The 19846-nt window shown below is 51.3% G+C and overlaps 1 protein-coding gene across 2 annotated transcripts in view; it reads right to left on the bottom strand.

Annotated features, from left to right (window-relative positions):
* Positions 1-292: 292 nt before the first annotated feature.
* The window catches only part of LOC149437073 (uncharacterized), a 51863-nt gene continuing 32309 nt past the window's right edge, over positions 293-19846 (bottom strand). Inside the window, exons 3-4 of one of the 2 annotated variants that reach the window (XM_089661160.1) lie at positions 4455-4625; positions 293-651 (exon numbers count right to left, since the gene is read on the bottom strand). In XM_089661160.1, coding sequence (XP_089517286.1) covers positions 4494-4625 — 132 coding nt within the window. In that variant the 3' untranslated portion in view covers positions 293-651; positions 4455-4493. The remainder of the gene's footprint in view (positions 652-4454; positions 4626-19846) is intronic. The other variant, XM_089661161.1, reaches the window with a different exon arrangement.

Genomic DNA, 19846 nt, shown 5'->3' on the forward strand with positions numbered 1-19846 from the left:
TTTTTTTTGTGTATCGCCCCTCCCCCCACAAATCCTAAATAAAGGACAAATTCATAAAAATAAAAAAAGCTGAAAATATTTTATCATAGGAACGGTTCATGTGTGAGCACAGAGGCTCCCCGACAGTTGTGTCTGGGGTGGGATTCCCAGACAGTCGCCCCCCCCCCACCCCTCCCCCGGTGTTACAGTTGTTCCCTCTGGAGCTGCACGTGGATTCTTCTCAGATTTGGAATTTACTTTTCCTATAATTTATCATTTGGCATGTTTACTTCGTGAGAAATCACCGGCAGACACTGATATACGGCCCATTTATTAGACGATTAATATCTCTGTCACAGCGCTCGCCATCATTCATTGGACAAGATTACCAGAGGATCCCCCTGAGGAAGATCTGCCCCCCTCCCCTCCCCCACACCGATCATTAATAATAAATTCATTATATTATATTAAAGATAATGTCATGCGTCCAAATACAGAACAGGATGTGATCAGAAGACAGGATCATTGCAGCCACACCCAACTCCGCCCACCAGTCTCTGATCTTCATTCATCAGGGAGGAGACACACCCGACTCCGGATATTCACTCGATTCCCTTTGCTCTGAGCTCCTCCCGCACACCGCGCAGATAATCCGGATCCGGGTAACCGAACCTACGAGAGGAAAGGAATCAACTGTTCAGTACTAGCCAATCACCTCCTCTGTATATACATACCCCCCCACCCTCTGTATATACATCCCCCCCTGTATATAACATACATACCCCCCCACCCTCTGTATATACATCCCCCCCTGTATATAACATACATACCACCCCACCCTCTGTATATACATATCCCCCACCCTCTGTATATACATACCCCCCCCACCCTCTGTATATAGCGCACATACCCCCCCCACCCTCTGTATATAACGCACATACCCCCCACCCTGTGTATAAAACACACACACATACCCCCCACCCTCTGTATAAAACACACACACACACCCCCCACCCTCTGTATATAGCACACACCCCCCCCCACCCTCTGTATATACATACCCCCCACCCTCTGTATAAAACACACACACATACCCCCCCACCCTCTGTATAAAACACACATATACCCCCCCCCACCCTCTGTATATAACACACATACCGCCCACCCTCTGTATATAACACACATACCGCCCACCCTCTGTATATAACACACATACATCCCCCTCTGTACAGTCATGGCCGAAATTGTTGGCACCCTTGATATTTTTCCTGAAAATCAAGTATTTCACACAAAAAAGGTATTGCATTAACACATGTTTTGCTATACACATGTTTATTCCCTTTGTATGTATTGGAACAAATATAAAACAGAGGCAGAAAAGCAAATATGACATAATGTCACACAAAACCCCAAAAATGGGCTGGACAAAAGTATTGGCACCCTTAACTTAATATTTGGTTGCACACCCTTTGGAAAACATAACTGAAATCAGTCGCTTCCTATAACCATCAATAAGCTTCTGACACCTCTCACCCGGAATTTTGGACCACTCTTCCTTTGCAAACAGCTCCAGGTCTCTCTTATTGGAAGGACACCTTTTCCCAACAGCAATTTTAAGATCTCTCCACAGGTGTTCAATGGGATTTAGATCTGGGCTCATTGCTGGCCACTTCAGAACTCTCCAGCGCTTCTTTGCCATCCATTTCTGAGTGCTTTTTGACGTATGTTTGGGGTCATTGTCCTGCTGGAAGACCCAGGATCTTGGACGCAAACCCAGCTTTCTGACACTGGGCCCTACAGTGCGACCCAAAATCCTTTGGTAATCCTCAGATTTCATGATGCCTTGCACACAGTCAAGGCACCCAGTGCCAGAGGCAGCAAAACAACCCCAAAACATCATTGAACCTCCACCATATTTTACCGTAGGTACTGTGTTTTGTTCTTTGTAGGCCTCATTCCGTTTTCGGTAAACAGTAGAATGATGTGCTTTACCGAAAAGCTCTATCTTGGTCTCATCTGTCCACAAGACGTTTTCCCAGAAGGCTTTTGGCTTACTCAAGTACATTTTGGCAAACTGTAGTCTTGCTTTTTTATGTCTCTGTGTCAGCAGTGGGGTCCTCCTGGGTCTCCTGCCATAGCGTTTCATTTCATTTAAATGTCGACGGATAGTTCGCGCTGACACTGATGCTCCCTGAGCCTGCAGGACAGCTTGAATGTCTTTGGAACATGTTTGGGGCTGCTTATCCACCATCCGGACTATTCTGCGTTGCAATCTTTCATCAATTTTCCTCATCCGTCCACGACCAGGGAGATTAGCTACAGTGCCATGGGTTGCAAACTTCTTGATAATGTTGCGCACTGTGGACAAAGGCAAATCTAGTTCTCTGGAGATGGACTTGTAACCTTGAGATTGTTGATATTTTGCCACAATTTTGGTTCTCAGGTCCTCAGACAGTTCTCGTCTCCTCTTTCTGTTGTCCATGCTTAGTGTGGCACAGACAGACACACAATGCAAAGGTTAAGTGAACGTCTCTCCTTTTTATCTGCTTTCAGGTGTGATTTCTATATTGCCCACACCTGTTACTTGCCCCAGGTGAGTTTACAGGAGCATCACATGCTTGTAACATTCTTATTTATCCGCAGTTGTGAAAGGGTGCCAATACTTTTGTCCAGCCCATTTTTGGAGGTTTGTGTGACATTATGTCGAATTTGCTTTCTTTCCTCCCTTTTTTTGTTTTGTCCCAATACACACAAAGGGAATAAACATGTGTATAGCAAAACATGTGTTAATGCAATACGTTTCGTGAGAAATACATGATTTCCTGGAGAAATATCAAGGGTGCCAACAATTTCGGCCATGACTGTATATAACACACATACCCCCCACCCTCTGTATAAAAATGTGACATAAATGTACAGATTTGAGTAGATAAGATGTGATCAGTAGCAATATGTAATCACAAACGTAGTTGCATGCCTTGTCAGTAAAGAAATATTCAGTCAGAGGTACTCAGACACAGATGGTCATCAATTAGCATCTGAAAAGCCCGGCTTCCTCTGGAAGTGACACCTCGGGGGGGCTAATAAGATTTGTCACCTTCTGGGGAAACCTGTTGGAAGGAAATGGCTGCAGACAGATTGTCTCTCTGACATTGGGAGCTGTAAAAGTGTCTCCATACATCAAAGGAAATGTTTCATCTCTCATAAAAGCTAAAATATTAGTTGCAGAGAGATAAAAATACTCCCCTCTGATAGGGCACTCTGTGTGTCACAGCGACATATAAAAACCGTATTTGTGGTTTAGGTAGAATGCAAGGAAAATGCAGGAAATGGTTATGTGGCGCTGGAGTGTGACAGTCGAACAGTGATTGGTACTGTCACGATCCGACTGATGTGCTGGTGTCGGAAATCCAATCCCCGACTTGGTGTTTCAAGCCGATCTTAGTCCGATTGACCTTGGGCAATTTGGCACCCAAAATATCCGGTGGGTGGGTACAAGAACACCCCCCCAGGGTCAATTAGCCGAGGACTAATGTCCCACCTACGTCCATATCCCCGTAAATTGAGTACCAGGACATTGGGACATTTGTGATTCGTACAGAGCTGGTTCGATTGACTAACAGATTGCTGACTTTCTCTGACTTGCTCCAAGTCGCAGGATAGATCTCGGTAAAAGTTTTATCTCTGTTTTTTATTCCCTTTTATTTTATAGTGAATAGTCATTTGTGTGTCTTCTTGTATTATTTGTATTTTCTGTAACTTTTTGTACGTTGTACATATTTTATGCTCCGCCCACTTTCTGGAAATTAAATCATAAAATTAATAAGTGACTTCTGTGTATCATATCTTCAGAGAGATTAGATTGGAGAGATTAGATTGTATTGTATTTTAGTGCCTTTATACGCTCGGTCAAGCTCATTGCCAATCTGTATGCAATTGCACTGTGTGTGGGCAGATTGCGTGCAGACTGTAAAGGTAACAGATCAGCCAGACGGAGATCTGTGTGTGTGGGGTGTCTCAGCAGACCGTTCTGCGGATAAACTGCTGGGTGGTGGCAGGCTACCTTTTGTGGTGTGTCTGGTGTGGGGGTGTGTGGACAGTGGAAGGGTGATAACACCGGGGTTCAAGCTGTAGGATAGCTGGAGGGACTCTAGAAGGGTGCGATTACTAAGCTGCTCCTCAACTCTAATCAGTGCACCAGATTGTATATAAGATTTGTATCTGCCAGTGTGTGGTCAGCCATCTGGATTGGAGTGGAGTCTCCCTCTGGTGGTGGCCAAGAGGTAGTGCTGTGAAAAGGTATCACGGTCGGTCTTATATATTCATAGTTAAGTCCCCTTTATTCCCTCTTACCCCAAGTCACGGCCGCACGTGCGCGCCTCGGTTAGCTAGTCGCTGTGGGCATGGTGTGGGGGGGAATCCGTGACAATAACACACATACCCCCCCCTCTGTATACGATATATATTCATCTTACCATAGTGGTCCCCCGGTCACACTGGTTTTATGATCGATATCATTCCAAAACACAGAGTTGGTGGCTCCGGTTCTTCGAGTCCATGGCTTTCTTCAATCCTTTCATGGTTTTATCATCGAAACGAATAACTCTTGTTTCAAAGAAATGGCTTCTAGGACCTGGCTCATTCTCCTGGATAATGAGATAATGTGAGTCGTGAGAAGGGAGGTGGGAGTCCTGCACACCTCCTGCATTCAGATATCAGGCTGTGTATAGCAGTGACCGGCAGCCCCCACAGGGTGTGCTATGGAAGGACCACCATTATATTACACACTGTGTATAATCTAAACGATAATGTCCCGGGAAGGGACCAGAACCAGAAGGGACCAGGATCGGAAAGGACCAGAACCGGAGGGACCAGAACTGGAAGGAAACAGAACTGGAAGGGACCAGGGCCAGAAGGGACCAGAACCGGGAGGGACCAGGGCCTGGAGGGACCAGAGCCAGAAGGGACCAGAACCGTAAGAGACCAGAACCCGTAAGGGACCAGAACCCGTAAGGGACCAGAACCCGTAAGGGACCATGGCCGGAGGGACCAGAACCGGAAGAGACCAGAACCAGATGGGACCAGGGCCGGAAGGGACTAAAACTGAAAGGAACCAGAGTCGGAAGGGACCAGAGCTGGATGGGGCCGGAAGGGACCAGAACCAGAGGGACCAGAACCCAGAAGAGACCAAAACCAGACAGGACAAGGGCTGGAAGGGACCTGAACCGGAAGGGACCAGGGCTGGAAGGGACCAGAACCAGAAGGGACCAGGGGCAGAAGGGACCAGAACCAGAAGGGACCAGAACCAGAGATATTCAGGATGTTGGTGGTATAAAAGGCCGTACAGCCAGACAGGAGGATTCAGGATAATGAGGTCGGATGATAATGGTTACAATGTAACAAGACGAGTATAAAACATTCGGGGATTTCCCGCACATCACACAACGATCTTACTGGGGGGGAATGCGAGGTGTGCGGATGGCTGTGAGGGCTGGGCGTCTGAGATGCGTTTGTCATGTGATCAGAATGGAGGAACCCCCGGAAAATGCGGAGATTACTGTCATCATATGGATCATATGTCTTCCTATGGATGGTATGTCAGTGAATGGACACCAATAATATTCACACGCCACAATGTACCCCCCCTTCTCCCCCTGGGAGGACACAAGAGCTCCTCATCTCCATACACACGGTTTGAATCTCCAAATGGAAGGGCTGGCTGTGACGCTCATGGCGTCAGACCCCCAGTCCGTCTCACCAACTTGTGACCAAAGGACTAGGCAATCTAAAGCCGCGCTGTCATGTGCATAACAATACCACGCTCAGCTGCACCCTGAACAAAGATTTTCCAGCTCACTGGACCACAATCTATGTACCGCAGCATGAGAGAGATTGTTATTGGGTCAGGTTAATTATGCAATTAACCCTTCACACTTTCACCACCGCCTTTTTGTACAAAGGAGGAAACTCAGCAATTTTAGCAGTAACACTATGATGTTTGAATAATCGTCTGTATACTACTGTCACCGCAGACAGATGTATGCAGACGTTCAGAGGCAGGGATTCTTAGTTTGTATTAAAGAGCTTTAGAAACAGTTCAACACTTTCAGAAAATAGGATTTGTTACTAAAAAGGTCAAAATGGTGCAATAAAAATATTTACAGAAAAAGATGTAGCCAATATATATATATAAAATACAGAGAGCAATAACACAACAGAGAGATAAAGAAAGAAGTTTAAGAAGGTAGAATACTTGCAGAAATCCTGGTTTAAGCGGCATTCAAGTGTCCAAACAAAAGGATTCCTTTTCTCCCAAAGTTGGTTCCTGATGTTAACAGGGAGATCTCTTCATCTTATCTCTCTCAGGCCTGACAGGCTCTTTTCTAGTCCTCCAGCAGGGGGTGTCTACTGCAGCCAATCGCCTCATTTGGGGAGGGGGGTTTAGGTGGAGACCCAGGCTGGAACCAAAATCCCTCCTAAGTTATACCAGGGTCAATAACCTTCCATAGGTACATGTAGCATCCTATCCACTGGCAGGATAATATGCAGAACGATATTCTGAACGTCCAGACATCACATATGACATATCTGGCTCTGAAGAAGGAGCCTATTGAGCATGCTCCGAAATGCATTACCGCCCCCTTCACCTGCTGCATCTGACTCTGCTCTCCAAGCTTCATTTTTGATGCACATCCTGGACTCTACTTCCTGATCCTATAGACAGAGTTTGCTGCTGGACGGCTGGATGTCCCACCTGGATCCAATCACCACACGATGAGTCTTTTTAACTGTTTATCTTATAATTTATCCATTGTTTACTAAATAAATTGTCAATACTGCACTTAGAGGCGCCGTCCTCTCTTTTTCTTGTTACTGCATTAGAGCCTTGCTTCCATTCTAAGAAGAACTGCCTCAGTGTTACTGCTCCCATCCATCCATCCATCCCTGATATCCATCTGGCACCATAATCTTACAGCTACAGAGTTTGGACTCCAACAAGCGTGCCCTATATAATATAATATACATTTTCTAGGAGGGGGTCAGCCTCCTTGGGCTCCGGTTGGCTGCAGACTGGCATGACATAGGCTGTACACTCATGGTAGGCTTTGATCATGTTAACATGGAAGGCCTTCTGCCGTCTGCTCCCTTACCCCAACCTGACCAAGTAGGTAACATTGTTCAGGGGTTGGGTGATGGGATACGGGCCTTCCCAGGCAGCCTTAAGTTTGTTCTGCCACAAGGTAAGTAGAACATACACCTGCTGACCAATGTAGTGTGTCCGCTCCCTGGCATTACGGTCATACCAACGCTTCTGCCTGGTCTGGGCCATATTTTCCTGTACCATCCCCTCCAGTGTCTCCATTTTATCCCTGAATTTTAACACGTAATCCACCATAGAGACCTCAGGGGCAACAATTTTGCCCTCCCAGGTCTCATGGATTAGGTCCAGAGGCCCTCTCACCCTCCGCCCGTACAGAAAATCAAAGGGTGAACACCCTGTGGACTCCTGAGGCACCTCTCTGTAAGCGAATAGCAGATGAGGCAAATATCGTTCCCAGTCCTTTCCCTGGGATTCCACAAAGGTGCGCAACATTTGTTTCAAGGTGCCATTGAAATGCTCGCACAAGCCATTCGTTTGTGGATGGTAAGGACTGGCCATGATGTGCGTCATCTGTATCTTCTGACAGAGAGCTTGCACTAGGTCGGACACAAACTGGGGCCCTTGATCACTAATGACCTCGGCCAGAAATCCCACTCTGGTGAAGATCCCCAGCAGAGCATCCGCAACCTTTTCCGCCCGGAGGGAGGAGAGAGCCACAGCTTCCGGATACCGGGTGGCATAGTCAACCACTTTCAGGATATAACGTTTGCCTGAGCTGCTAGGGATGGCTAGAGGCCCACGATGTCTACAACCACCCTCTTAAAAGGTTCATCAATCACAGGCAGAGGTTGTAATGGGGCCCTGTGCACCTCTCCTGCCTTGCCAACTCGCTGGCAGGTAACACAGGACCAACAGTAGTCAGCTATGTCAGTGAGTAGAGATGAGCGAATCGAAGTAGGCGAAGTGGAATTCGTTTCGAATATTAGAAAAATTTCGATTCGTGCCGAATCCGAAAAATAGCCTACTTCGGACGCGCGAATCGAAATTTTTCTTGAAAATGGCGGCGACATGTGCGGCGACGGAGCGGGGATGTCTGGGAATTCGCGCGGACAAGGCGCGCTGACCCATAATGCATTGATTAATGACATGTGATTGCATTAGCCAATCAGCAGCCAGCCAGCCAGCACTGTGTAATGGTCGAGCTATAAATGGCGGCCATTTTAGAATCCTTCATTTGCCTCCAGTGATTCAAGAGAGGCAGACGTGCTGGCTGTATTAGGGACAGAGTTAGGGCCACAGAAACGTTACTTAGGGACACAGAACTGTTACTCAGGGCCACAGAACTATTACTCAGGGACAGACACAGAACTGTTACTCAGGGCCACAGAACTGTTACTCAGGGCCACAGAACTGTTACTCAGGGCCACAGAACTGTTACTCAGGGCCACAGAACTGTTACTCAGGGCCACAGAACTGTTACTCAGGGACAGACAGAATTGTTTCTCAGGGCCACAGAACTGTTACTCAGGGCCACAGAACTGTTACTCAGGGCCACAGAACTGTTACTCAGGGACAGACAGAATTGTTTCTCAGGGCCACAGAACTGTTACTCAGGGCCACAGAACTGTTACTCAGGGCCACAGAACTGTTACTCAGGGACAGACATAGAATTGTTTCTCAGGGCCACAGAACTGTTACTCAGGGCCACAGAACTGTTACTCAGGGCCATAGAACTGTTACTCAGGGCCACAGAACTGTTACTCAGGGACAGACATAGAATTGTTTCTCAGGGCCACAGAACTGTTACTCAGGGCCACAGAACTGTTACTCAGGGCCACAGAACTGTTTCTCAGGGCCACAGAACTGTTAATCAGGGCCACAGAACTGTTACTCAGGGACAGACATAGAATTGTTTCTCAGGGCCACAGAACTGTTACTCAGGGCCACAGAACTGTTACTCAGGGCCACAGAACTGTTACTCAGGGCCACAGAACTGTTACTCAGGGACAGACATAGAATTGTTTCTCAGGGCCACAGAACTGTTACTCAGGGCCACAGAACTGTTACTCAGGGCCACAGAACTGTTTCTCAGGGCCACAGAACTGTTAATCAGGGCCACAGAACTGTTACTCAGGGACAGACATAGAATTGTTTCTCAGGGCCACAGAACTGTTACTCAGGGCCACAGAACTGTTACTCAGGGCCACAGAACTGTTACTCAGGGCCACAGAACTGTTACTCAGGGCCACAGAACTGTTACTCAGGGCCACAGAACTGTTTCTCAGGGCCACAGAACTGTTACTCAGGGCCACAGAACTGTTACTCAGGGACAGACATAGAATTGTTTCTCAGGGCCACAGAACTGTTACTCAGGGCCACAGAACTGTTACTCAGGGCCACAGAACTGTTACTCAGGGCCACAGAACTGTTACTCAGGGACAGACATAGAATTGTTTCTCAGGGCCACAGAACTGTTACTCAGGGCCACAGAACTGTTACTCAGGGCCACAGAACTGTTACTCAGGGCCACAGAACTGTTTCTCAGGGCCACAGAACTGTTAATCAGGGCCACAGAACTGTTACTCAGGGACAGACATAGAATTGTTTCTCAGGGCCACAGAACTGTTACTCAGGGCCACAGAACAGTTACTCAGGGCCACAGAACTGTTACTCAGGGCCACAGAACTGTTACTCAGGGACAGACATAGAATTGTTTCTCAGGGCCACAGATCTGTTACTCAGGGCCACAGAACTGTTACTCAGGGCCACAGAACTGTTACTCAGGGCCACAGAACTGTTTCTCAGGGCCACAGAACTGTTTCTCAGGGCCACAGAACTGTTACTCAGGGCCACAGAACTGTTACTCAGGGCCAGACATAGAATTGTTTCTCAGGGCCACAGAACTGTTACTCAGGGCCACAGAACTGTTACTCAGGGCCACAGAACTGTTACTCAGGGCCAGACATAGAATTGTTTCTCAGGGCCACAGATCTGTTACTCAGGGCCACAGAACTGTTACTCAGGGCCACAGAACTGTTACTCAGGGCCACAGAACTGTTTCTCAGGGCCACAGAACTGTTTCTCAGGGCCACAGAACTGTTACTCAGGGCCACAGAACTGTTACTCAGGGCCACAGAACTGTTACTCAGGGCCACAGAACTGTTTCTCAGGGCCACAGAACTGTTACTCAGGGCCACAGAACTGTTACTCAGGGACAGACATAGAATTGTTTCTCAGGGTCACAGAACTGTTACTCAGGGCCACAGAACTGTTACTCAGGGCCACAGAACTGTTACTCAGGGCCACAGAACTGTTACTCAGGGCCACAGAACTGTTACTCAGGGCCAGACATAGAATTGTTTCTCAGGGCCACAGAACTGTTACTCAGGGCCACAGAACTGTTACTCAGGGCCACAGAACTGTTACTCAGGGCCACAGAACTGTTACTCAGGGCCAGACATAGAATTGTTTCTCAGGGCCACAGAACTGTTACTCAGGGCCACAGAACTGTTACTCAGGGACAGACATAGAATTGTTTCTCAGGGCCACAGAACTGTTACTCAGGGCCACAGAACTGTTACTCAGGGCCACAGAACTGTTACTCAGGGCCAGACATAGAATTGTTTCTCAGGGCCACAGAACTGTTACTCAGGGCCACAGAACTGTTACTCAGGGCCACAGAACTGTTACTCAGGGCCACAGAACTGTTACTCAGGGCCACAGAATCGTTACTTACTCAGGGACACAGAATTGTTACTCAGGGACAGACATAGAATTGTTTCTCAGGGCCACAGAACTGTTACTCAGGGCCACAGAACTGTTACTCAGGGCCACAGAACTGTTACTCAGGGCCAGACATAGAATTGTTTCTCAGGGCCACAGAACTGTTACTCAGGGCCACAGAACTGTTACTCAGGGCCACAGAACTGTTACTCAGGGCCACAGAACTGTTACTCAGGGCCACAGAATCGTTACTTACTCAGGGACACAGAATTGTTACTCAGGGACAGACATAGAATTGTTTCTCAGGGCCACAGAACTGTTACTCAGGGCCACAGAACTGTTACTCAGGGCCACAGAACTGTTACTCAGGGCCACAGAACTGTTACTCAGGGCCACAGAATCGTTACTTACTCAGGGACACAGAATTGTTACTCAGGGACAGACATAGAATTGTTTCTCAGGGCCACAGAACTGTTACTCAGGGCCACAGAACTGTTACTCAGGGCCACAGAATCGTTACTTACTCAGGGACACAGAATTGTTACTCAGGGACAGACATAGAATTGTTTCTCAGGGCCACAGAACTGTTACTCAGGGCCACAGAACTGTTACTCAGGGCCACAGAACTGTTACTCAGGGCCAGACATAGAATTGTTTCTCAGGGCCACAGAACTGTTACTCAGGGCCACAGAACTGTTACTCAGGGCCACAGAACTGTTACTCAGGGCCACAGAACTGTTACTCAGGGCCACAGAACTGTTTCTCAGGGCCACAGAACTGTTTCTCAGGGCCACAGAACCGTTACTCAGGGACAGACATAGAATTGTTTCTCAGGGCCACAGAACTGTTACTCAGGGCCACAGAACTGTTACTCAGGGCCACAGAACTGTTACTCAGGGCCAGACATAGAATTGTTTCTCAGGGCCACAGAACTGTTACTCAGGGCCACAGAACTGTTACTCAGGGCCACAGAACTGTTACTCAGGGCCACAGAACTGTTACTCAGGGCCACAGAATCGTTACTTACTCAGGGACACAGAATTGTTACTCAGGGACAGACATAGAATTGTTTCTCAGGGCCACAGAACTGTTACTCAGGGCCACAGAACTGTTACTCAGGGCCACAGAACTGTTACTCAGGGCCACAGAACTGTTACTCAGGGACAGACATAGAATTGTTTCTCAGGGCCACAGAACTGTTACTCAGGGCCACAGAACTGTTACTCAGGGCCACAGAACTGTTACTCAGGGCCACAGAACTGTTATTCAGGGCCACAGAACTGTTACTCAGGGACAGACATAGAATTGTTTCTCAGGGCCACAGAACTGTTACTCAGGGCCACAGAACTGTTACTCAGGGCCACAGAACTGTTACTCAGGGACAGACATAGAATTGTTTCTCAGGGCCACAGATCTGTTACTCAGGGCCACAGAACTGTTACTCAGGGCCACAGAACTGTTTCTCAGGGCCACAGAACTGTTACTCAGGGCCACAGAACTGTTACTCAGGGCCACAGAACTGTTACTCAGGGCCAGACATAGAATTGTTTCTCAGGGCCACAGAACTGTTACTCAGGGCCACAGAACTGTTACTCAGGGCCACAGAACTGTTACTCAGGGCCAGACATAGAATTGTTTCTCAGGGCCACAGATCTGTTACTCAGGGCCACAGAACTGTTACTCAGGGCCACAGAACTGTTACTCAGGGCCACAGAACTGTTACTCAGGGCCACAGAACTGTTTCTCAGGGCCACAGAACTGTTTCTCAGGGCCACAGAACTGTTACTCAGGGCCACAGAACTGTTACTCAGGGCCACAGAACTGTTACTCAGGGCCACAGAACTGTTTCTCAGGGCCACAGAACTGTTACTCAGGGCCACAGAACTGTTACTCAGGGACAGACATAGAATTGTTTCTCAGGGCCACAGAACTGTTACTCAGGGCCACAGAACTGTTACTCAGGGCCACAGAACTGTTACTCAGGGCCACAGAACTGTTACTCAGGGCCACAGAACTGTTACTCAGGGCCAGACATAGAATTGTTTCTCAGGGCCACAGAACTGTTACTCAGGGCCACAGAACTGTTACTCAGGGCCACAGAACTGTTACTCAGGGCCACAGAACTGTTACTCAGGGCCACAGAATCGTTACTTACTCAGGGACAGACACAGAATTGTTACTGAGGGACACAGAATCGTTACTCAGGGACAGACACAGAATTGTTACTCAGGGACACATAATCGTTGAATTAAAGAGTATGTCAGACAACATGCAGAGGAGTGGCAGAGGAGGCAATGTTTTAGGAGCGAGCAGACGTGGCAGCAGAGGAAGGGGTCGAGGCAGCACTATTCGCAGCCAGAGTCCAGTGCTCCCGGTGTCATCCAGCGGTCGTGTCTCCACCGACAACCCTGCCGTCATCGATTGGTTGGCTCGGTCGTCTTCCTCTTCCCAGGTCACCTCTGACACCTACAGCCAACGGTCGGTGGGTACGTCAGACACAACGGTTAGTTGGCATGGCCCGGGAGCAAGCCCACTGAAATCACGTGTCCTCTACCTGCCCCTGTCCTTTGCTGTTCCCTCACCAAGCAAAGTATCGCATGCTGTGGGCTCAGCCCCACTGTACAGTGAGGAAGAGCTAACAGAGGGCGGTCAGGAACGGGGGGAGACATCCGCCTTTTCAGCAGCCAGGCGAAGAAGTACTGGCGAGGAGAGTGGCTCGGTAGCCGGTCTAGAGACAGGTCTGTCTCCTGACCCAGACGCAGCCGAGGGGGCTAGTAGTGAGGCGGAGACCCTAATTGATGATGAGGAGGTTGATCGCACTTGGCAGCCTCCTCGTCATCAGGTAATTTCTTCCGCATCATCAGGAGAAGAGGGTGCCAGCTTGGCAGCGAGCGAAACAGTCGGTGGGTTGCCCAGGAGGCAGCAGGGTCGCAGCAGTGTCAGTGGAGCCAAACGGCCACGGAGTAGAGCACCAGCTCCACTGCAGCCTACCACCACGGCCAGTAGTGGTGCCGGTGCGCACGAAGGAAGTAGCAGTCAGCCAGTGAGGAGTAGCGGGGGCAAAGTTTCCTACTCGGCGGTGTGGCAATTTTTCGTCAAGCCGCCCGAGGAAGTAAACGTAGCCGTATGTCGACTATGTGGCCAGAAAGTCAAGCGTGGCCAGGGGGCCCATGTTGGGACTACAGCGTTGCGTCAGCATATGCAGCGTCGCCATTTGGTGGCCTGGGAAAACCGTGATAAAGATACAGCGGTTCTGCCTGCCCCAGCCCCGGCTCCATCACCCGCTCCGTTACTTGCTCCGTCACCCGACGTCAATCGCCCTCTATCAGCCAGTCAAGGCTCCAACACCTCTGCTGAGGGGAGTTGTCGCTCGTTGGCATCTTCCGCTCGTTCAGATGCTCCTTCTCCTGCTACTCCTCTTCTCGCATTCCTTCAGCAGTCTTTCTCGGAATCCGTTTCCAAGAGACAACAGTTTGCGAGCACGCACCCGACGGTGCAGAAGCTGAACGTCCTCCTGTCCAAGTTGCTGGTGCTGCAGTCCCTCCCTTTCCAACTGGTGGACTCAGCACCTTTCCGAGAAATGATGGCTTGTGCCGCGCCGCGGTGGAGAGTGCCAAGCCGTCATTTCTTTGCCAAAAAGGCAGTGCCAGCCCTGCATTCACATGTAGAAGAGATGGTGGGCCAGTCTTTGAGCATGTCGGTCTCTGCCAAAGTGCACGGCAGCGCCGACGTGTGGAGCTGTAACTACGGTCAGGGACAGTACATGTCATTTACGGCCCACTGGGTGAACGTGGTGCCGGCACAGCCGCACCAGCAACTTGGACAGGTCACGACGCTTTTGCCTCCACGTTTGCACGTCCTTGGTCCAGCAAAGATGTCCGCCTCTACCACCTCTTCTTCCGCCGTGTCCTCAGCCGCCACCCCCGTGCCAAGTCCCATTACCCGACCGGCATATCACATGTGCAGGGCGCAACGGTGTCACGCTGTGCTGCACCTGGTATGCCTTGGCGAACGTAGTCACACAGGGGAGGAACTTCTGAGTGTAATGAACAGAGAAATCGACAGATGGCTGTCTCCGCGCAAACTTAAAATCGGAACCATGTTGACCGACAACGGAAAGAACATGGTGTCTGCTCTGCGTCAAGGAAGGTTGTGCCATGCGCCATGCATGGCTCACGTGTTCAATCTGGTTGTCAAGCGGTTCCTAAAATACACCATCCCACTGCAAGACATCCTTAAAATGTCACGTAAACTTTGCATGCATTTCAGCCATTCCTACACCGCAAAGCACACCCTCCTTGAGCTGCAGCGGCAGAACGGAATTCCACAGCATCGCCTGATCTGCGATGTTGCAACAAGGTGGAATTCAACCCTACACATGTTAGACCGCCTTTACGAGCAGTGAAAGGCCATCACCGATTTCCTGATGTTACAAGCGGATAAAGGTACTCCCCTGTGTAACTTCGATGTCAGCCATTGGCAGCTCATGCGTGACACCTGCCGCTTGCTCAGGCCCTTTGAGGAGGCCACGCTATTCGTGAGTCGGCAGGACTATGGGATGAACGACGTCATTCCTCTGTTGCACGTCCTGGAACAAATGCTGTTAACAATGGCTGGTCAGGGTGCGGTAGACGTGGCGCACAGATCTCAACGCCACATGACCCCTGTGGGGGCAGGACAGGAAGAAGAGGAGGAGGTAGAGGAGGACATTTGTGCTCAGGAATTATTGAGTGAAATGGGTGGTTTTTCCACTCAGCGGACAGGAGTGGAGGAGCAGGAGCATCTGGTAGAGGAGGAGGAGACAGAGGACCCAGACGCACCGTGGCAGTATGCTGTGGAGATGGAGGCAGGGAGTCCCTCGCATTCCTTGGCACAAATGGCCCATAGCATGCTCGGTTGCTTGCGTAGCGACAGCCGAATAATAACCATCAGACAGAGGGATGACTTTTGGCTGTCCACCTTGTTGGACCCTCGCTACCGTTCAAAAATGGTGGCCTTTTTCACACCTGCTGAGAGGGAGGCCAAAATTACCTACTATAAAAACCACCTATGTAGTCAGTTGGTCTCTGCCTTTCTGCGCCAACGTCCATCCTCAGACACTGTGGGCCCTGTGCGCTCGCGTTCCGCTGCCATGGCAGCAGGGGAGGGGTGGGGTGGTAGGAGCAGTGGCAGCTCCACCAGCAGCGGCTGCCTCAGTCTGCAGTCCATGATGAGTAGCTTTCTTCACCAGCGCAGTGAGGAAACTACTAACCAGCCGCAGCAGCAGCAGCAGCAGCATCAGGTGGACCTGGAGCAGGACCTCAAACAACAGGCTTGGGCCTACTTGGACAGCACCCTGCCAACCGAGGTAGACAATACCCTTGACTACTGGGCAACGAAACTTGACCTTTCGCCCCAACTAGCTGAATTTGCCCTTGAAAGGCTGTCATGCCCGGCCAGTAGCGTGGCATCGGAGCGCGTGTTTAGTGCGGCAGGAGGTATTGTAACTCCGCGGAGGACACGACTGTCCACCCAAAGTGTGGAGAGACTCACATTTGTGAAAATGAATCAGGCGTGGATTAGTCTGGATTTCAAACCACCAGTTCCTGACACAACTGACTAAATCCGCCATGAATCATGCCTCAAACATGTGCCACTTTCAGGTCTCCTCACACACTGTTGGTGTGTTCAATTTTTTGTCATAGGGTGCTGGCAGATTACGGGCCTCACATAGCTGCTGCCAGGCCCCTAATCTGCCATGGGCCCCTGTACCGCCTCCTCATGCTGCTGCCAGGTCCACAGTCTCTCATGGGTCCCTGTACGGCCTCCCATTGCTGCTGTCTCCATCGCCACACTCTGCCATGTGCCACTTTCATGTCTCCTCACACACTGCTGGTGTGTTCAATTTTTTGTCATAGGGTGCTGGCAGATTACGGGCCTCACATAGCTGCTACCAGGCCCCTAATCTGCCATGGGCCCCTGTACCGCCTCCTCATGCTGCTGCCACGTCCACAGTCTCTCATGGGTCCCTGTACGGCCTCCCATTGCTGCTGCCAGGAGGCAGCAGTGTCAGTGGAGGCAAACGGACACGGAGTAGAGCACCAGCTCCACTGCAGACTACCACCACGGCCAGTAGTGGTGCCGGTGTGCACGGAGGAAGTAGCAGTCAGCCAGTGAGGAGTAGCTGGGGCAAAGTTTCCTACTCGGCGGTGTGGCAATTTTTCGTCAAGCCGCCCGAGGAAGTAATCGTAGCCGTATGTCGACTATGTGGCCAGAAAGTCAAGCGTGGCCAGGGTGCCCATGTTGGGACTACAGCGTTGCGTCAGCATATGCAGCGTCGCCATTCGGTGGCCTGGGAAAAACGTGATAAAGATATGGCGGTTCTGCCTGCCCCAGCCCAGGTTTCCATTTTGTCATAGGTTGCTGGCAGATTACAGGCCTCCCATAGGTGCCGCCAGGCCCCAAATGGGCCATGGGCCCCCGTACCGCCTGGTCACGCTGCTGCTGGTCCCACAGTGTGACCTGGGTCCCTGTACCGCCTCCCATTGCTGCCACTCTGCCATGTGCCACTTTGAGGTCTCCTCACACTCCTGCGGTTTTCCATTTTGTCATAGGTTGCTGGCAGATTACAGGCCTCCCATAGGTGCCGCCAGGCCCCAAATGGGCCATGGGCCCCCGTACCGCCTGGTCACGCTGCTGCTGAGCCCACAGTGTGACCTGGGTCCCTGTACCGCCTCCCATTGCTGCCACTCTGCCATGTGCCACTTGGAGGTCTCCTCACACTCCTGCTGGTTTCCATTTTGTCATAGGTTGCTGGCAGATTACAGGCCTCCCATAGGTGCCGCCAGGCCCCAAATGGGCCATGGGCCCCCGTACCGCCTGGTCACGCTGCTGCTGAGCCCACAGTGTGACCTGGGTCCCTGTACCGCCTCCCATTGCTCCCACTCTGCCATGTGCCACTTTGAGGTCTCCTCACACTCCTGCTGGTTTCCATTTTGTCATAGGTTGCTGGCAGATTACAGGCCTCCCATAGGTGCCGCCAGGCCCCAAATGGGCCATGGGCCCCCGTACCGCCTGGTCACGCTGCTGCTGAGCCCACAGTGTGACCTGGGTCCCTGTACGGCCTCCCATTGCTCCCACTCTGCCATGTGCCACTTTGAGGTCTCCTCACACTCCTGCGGTTTTCCATTTTGTCATAGGTTGCTGGCAGATTGCAGGCCTCCCATAGGTGCCGCCAGGCCCCAAATGGGCCATGGGCCCCCGTACCGCCTGGTCACGCTGCTGCTGAGCCCACAGTGTGACCTGGGTCCCTCTACCGCCTCCCATTGCTGCCACTCTGCCATGTGCCACTTTGAGGTCTCCTCACACTCCTGCTGGTTTCCATTTTGTCATAGGTTGCTGGCAGATTACAGGCCTCCCATAGGTGCCGCCAGGCCCCAAATGGGCCATGGGCACCCGTACCGCCTGGTCACGCTGCTGCTGAGCCCACAGTGTGACCTGGGTCCCTGTACGGCCTCCCATAGCTCCCACTCTGCCATGTGCCACTTTGAGGTCTCCTCACACTCCTGCAGTTTTCCATTTTGTCATAGGTTGCTGGCAGATTGCAGGCCTCCCATAGGTGCCGCCAGGCCCCAAATGGGCCATGGGCCCCCGTACCGCCTGGTCACGCTGCTGCTGAGCCCACAGTGTGACCTGGGTCCCTGTACCGCCTCCCATTGCTCCCACTCTGCCATGTGCCACTTTGAGGTCTCCTCACACTCCTGCGGTTTTCCATTTTGTCATAGGTTGCTGGCAGATTGCAGGCCTCACATAGGTGCCGCCAGGCCCCAAATGGGCCATGGGCCCCCGTACCGCCTGGTCACGCTGCTGCTGAGCCCACAGTGTGACCTGGGTCCCTGTACGGCCTCCCATTGCTGCTGCCAGGAGGCAGCAGTGTCAGTGGAGGCAAACGGACACGGAGTAGAGCACCAGCTCCACTGCAGACTACCACCACGGCCAGTAGTGGTGCCGGTGTGCACGGAGGAAGTAGCATTCAGCTAGTGAGGAGTAGCTGGGGCAAAGTTTCCTACTCGGCGGTGTGGCAATTTTTCGTCAAGCCGCCCGAGGAAGTAATCGTAGCCGTATGTCGACTATGTGGCCAGAAAGTCAAGCGTGGCCAGGGTGCCCATGTTGGGACTACAGCGTTGCGTCAGCATATGCAGCGTCGCCATTCGGTGGCCTGGGAAAAACGTGATAAAGATATGGCGGTTCTGCCTGCCCCAGCCCAGGTTTCCATTTTGTCATAGGTTGCTGGCAGATTACAGGCCTCCCATAGGTGCCGCCAGGCCCCAAATGGGCCATGGGCCCCCGTACCGCCTGGTCACGCTGCTGCTGGTCCCACAGTGTGACCTGGGTCCCTGTACCGCCTCCCATTGCTGCCACTCTGCCATGTGCCACTTTGAGGTCTCCTCACACTCCTGCGGTTTTCCATTTTGTCATAGGTTGCTGGCAGATTACAGGCCTCCCATAGGTGCCGCCAGGCCCCAAATGGGCCATGGGCCCCCGTACCGCCTGGTCACGCTGCTGCTGAGCCCACAGTGTGACCTGGGTCCCTGTACCGCCTCCCATTGCTGCCACTCTGCCATGTGCCACTTGGAGGTCTCCTCACACTCCTGCTGGTTTCCATTTTGTCATAGGTTGCTGGCAGATTACAGGCCTCCCATAGGTGCCGCCAGGCCCCAAATGGGCCATGGGCCCCCGTACCGCCTGGTCACGCTGCTGCTGAGCCCACAGTGTGACCTGGGTCCCTGTACGGCCTCCCATTGCTCCCACTCTGCCATGTGCCACTTTGAGGTCTCCTCACACTCCTGCGGTTTTCCATTTTGTCATAGGTTGCTGGCAGATTGCAGGCCTCCCATAGGTGCCGCCAGGCCCCAAATGGGCCATGGGCCCCCGTACCGCCTGGTCACGCTGCTGCTGAGCCCACAGTGTGACCTGGGTCCCTGTACCGCCTCCCATTGCTCCCACTCTGCCATGTGCCACTTTGAGGTCTCCTCACACTCCTGCGGTTTTCCATTTTGTCAT

The sequence above is a fragment of the Staurois parvus genome, unplaced genomic scaffold (assembly GCF_062004578.1).
Source record: "Staurois parvus isolate SC_StPar_1 unplaced genomic scaffold, SC_StPar_1.0 ptg001318l, whole genome shotgun sequence".
In the NCBI taxonomy this organism is placed as follows: domain Eukaryota; kingdom Metazoa; phylum Chordata; class Amphibia; order Anura; family Ranidae; genus Staurois; species Staurois parvus.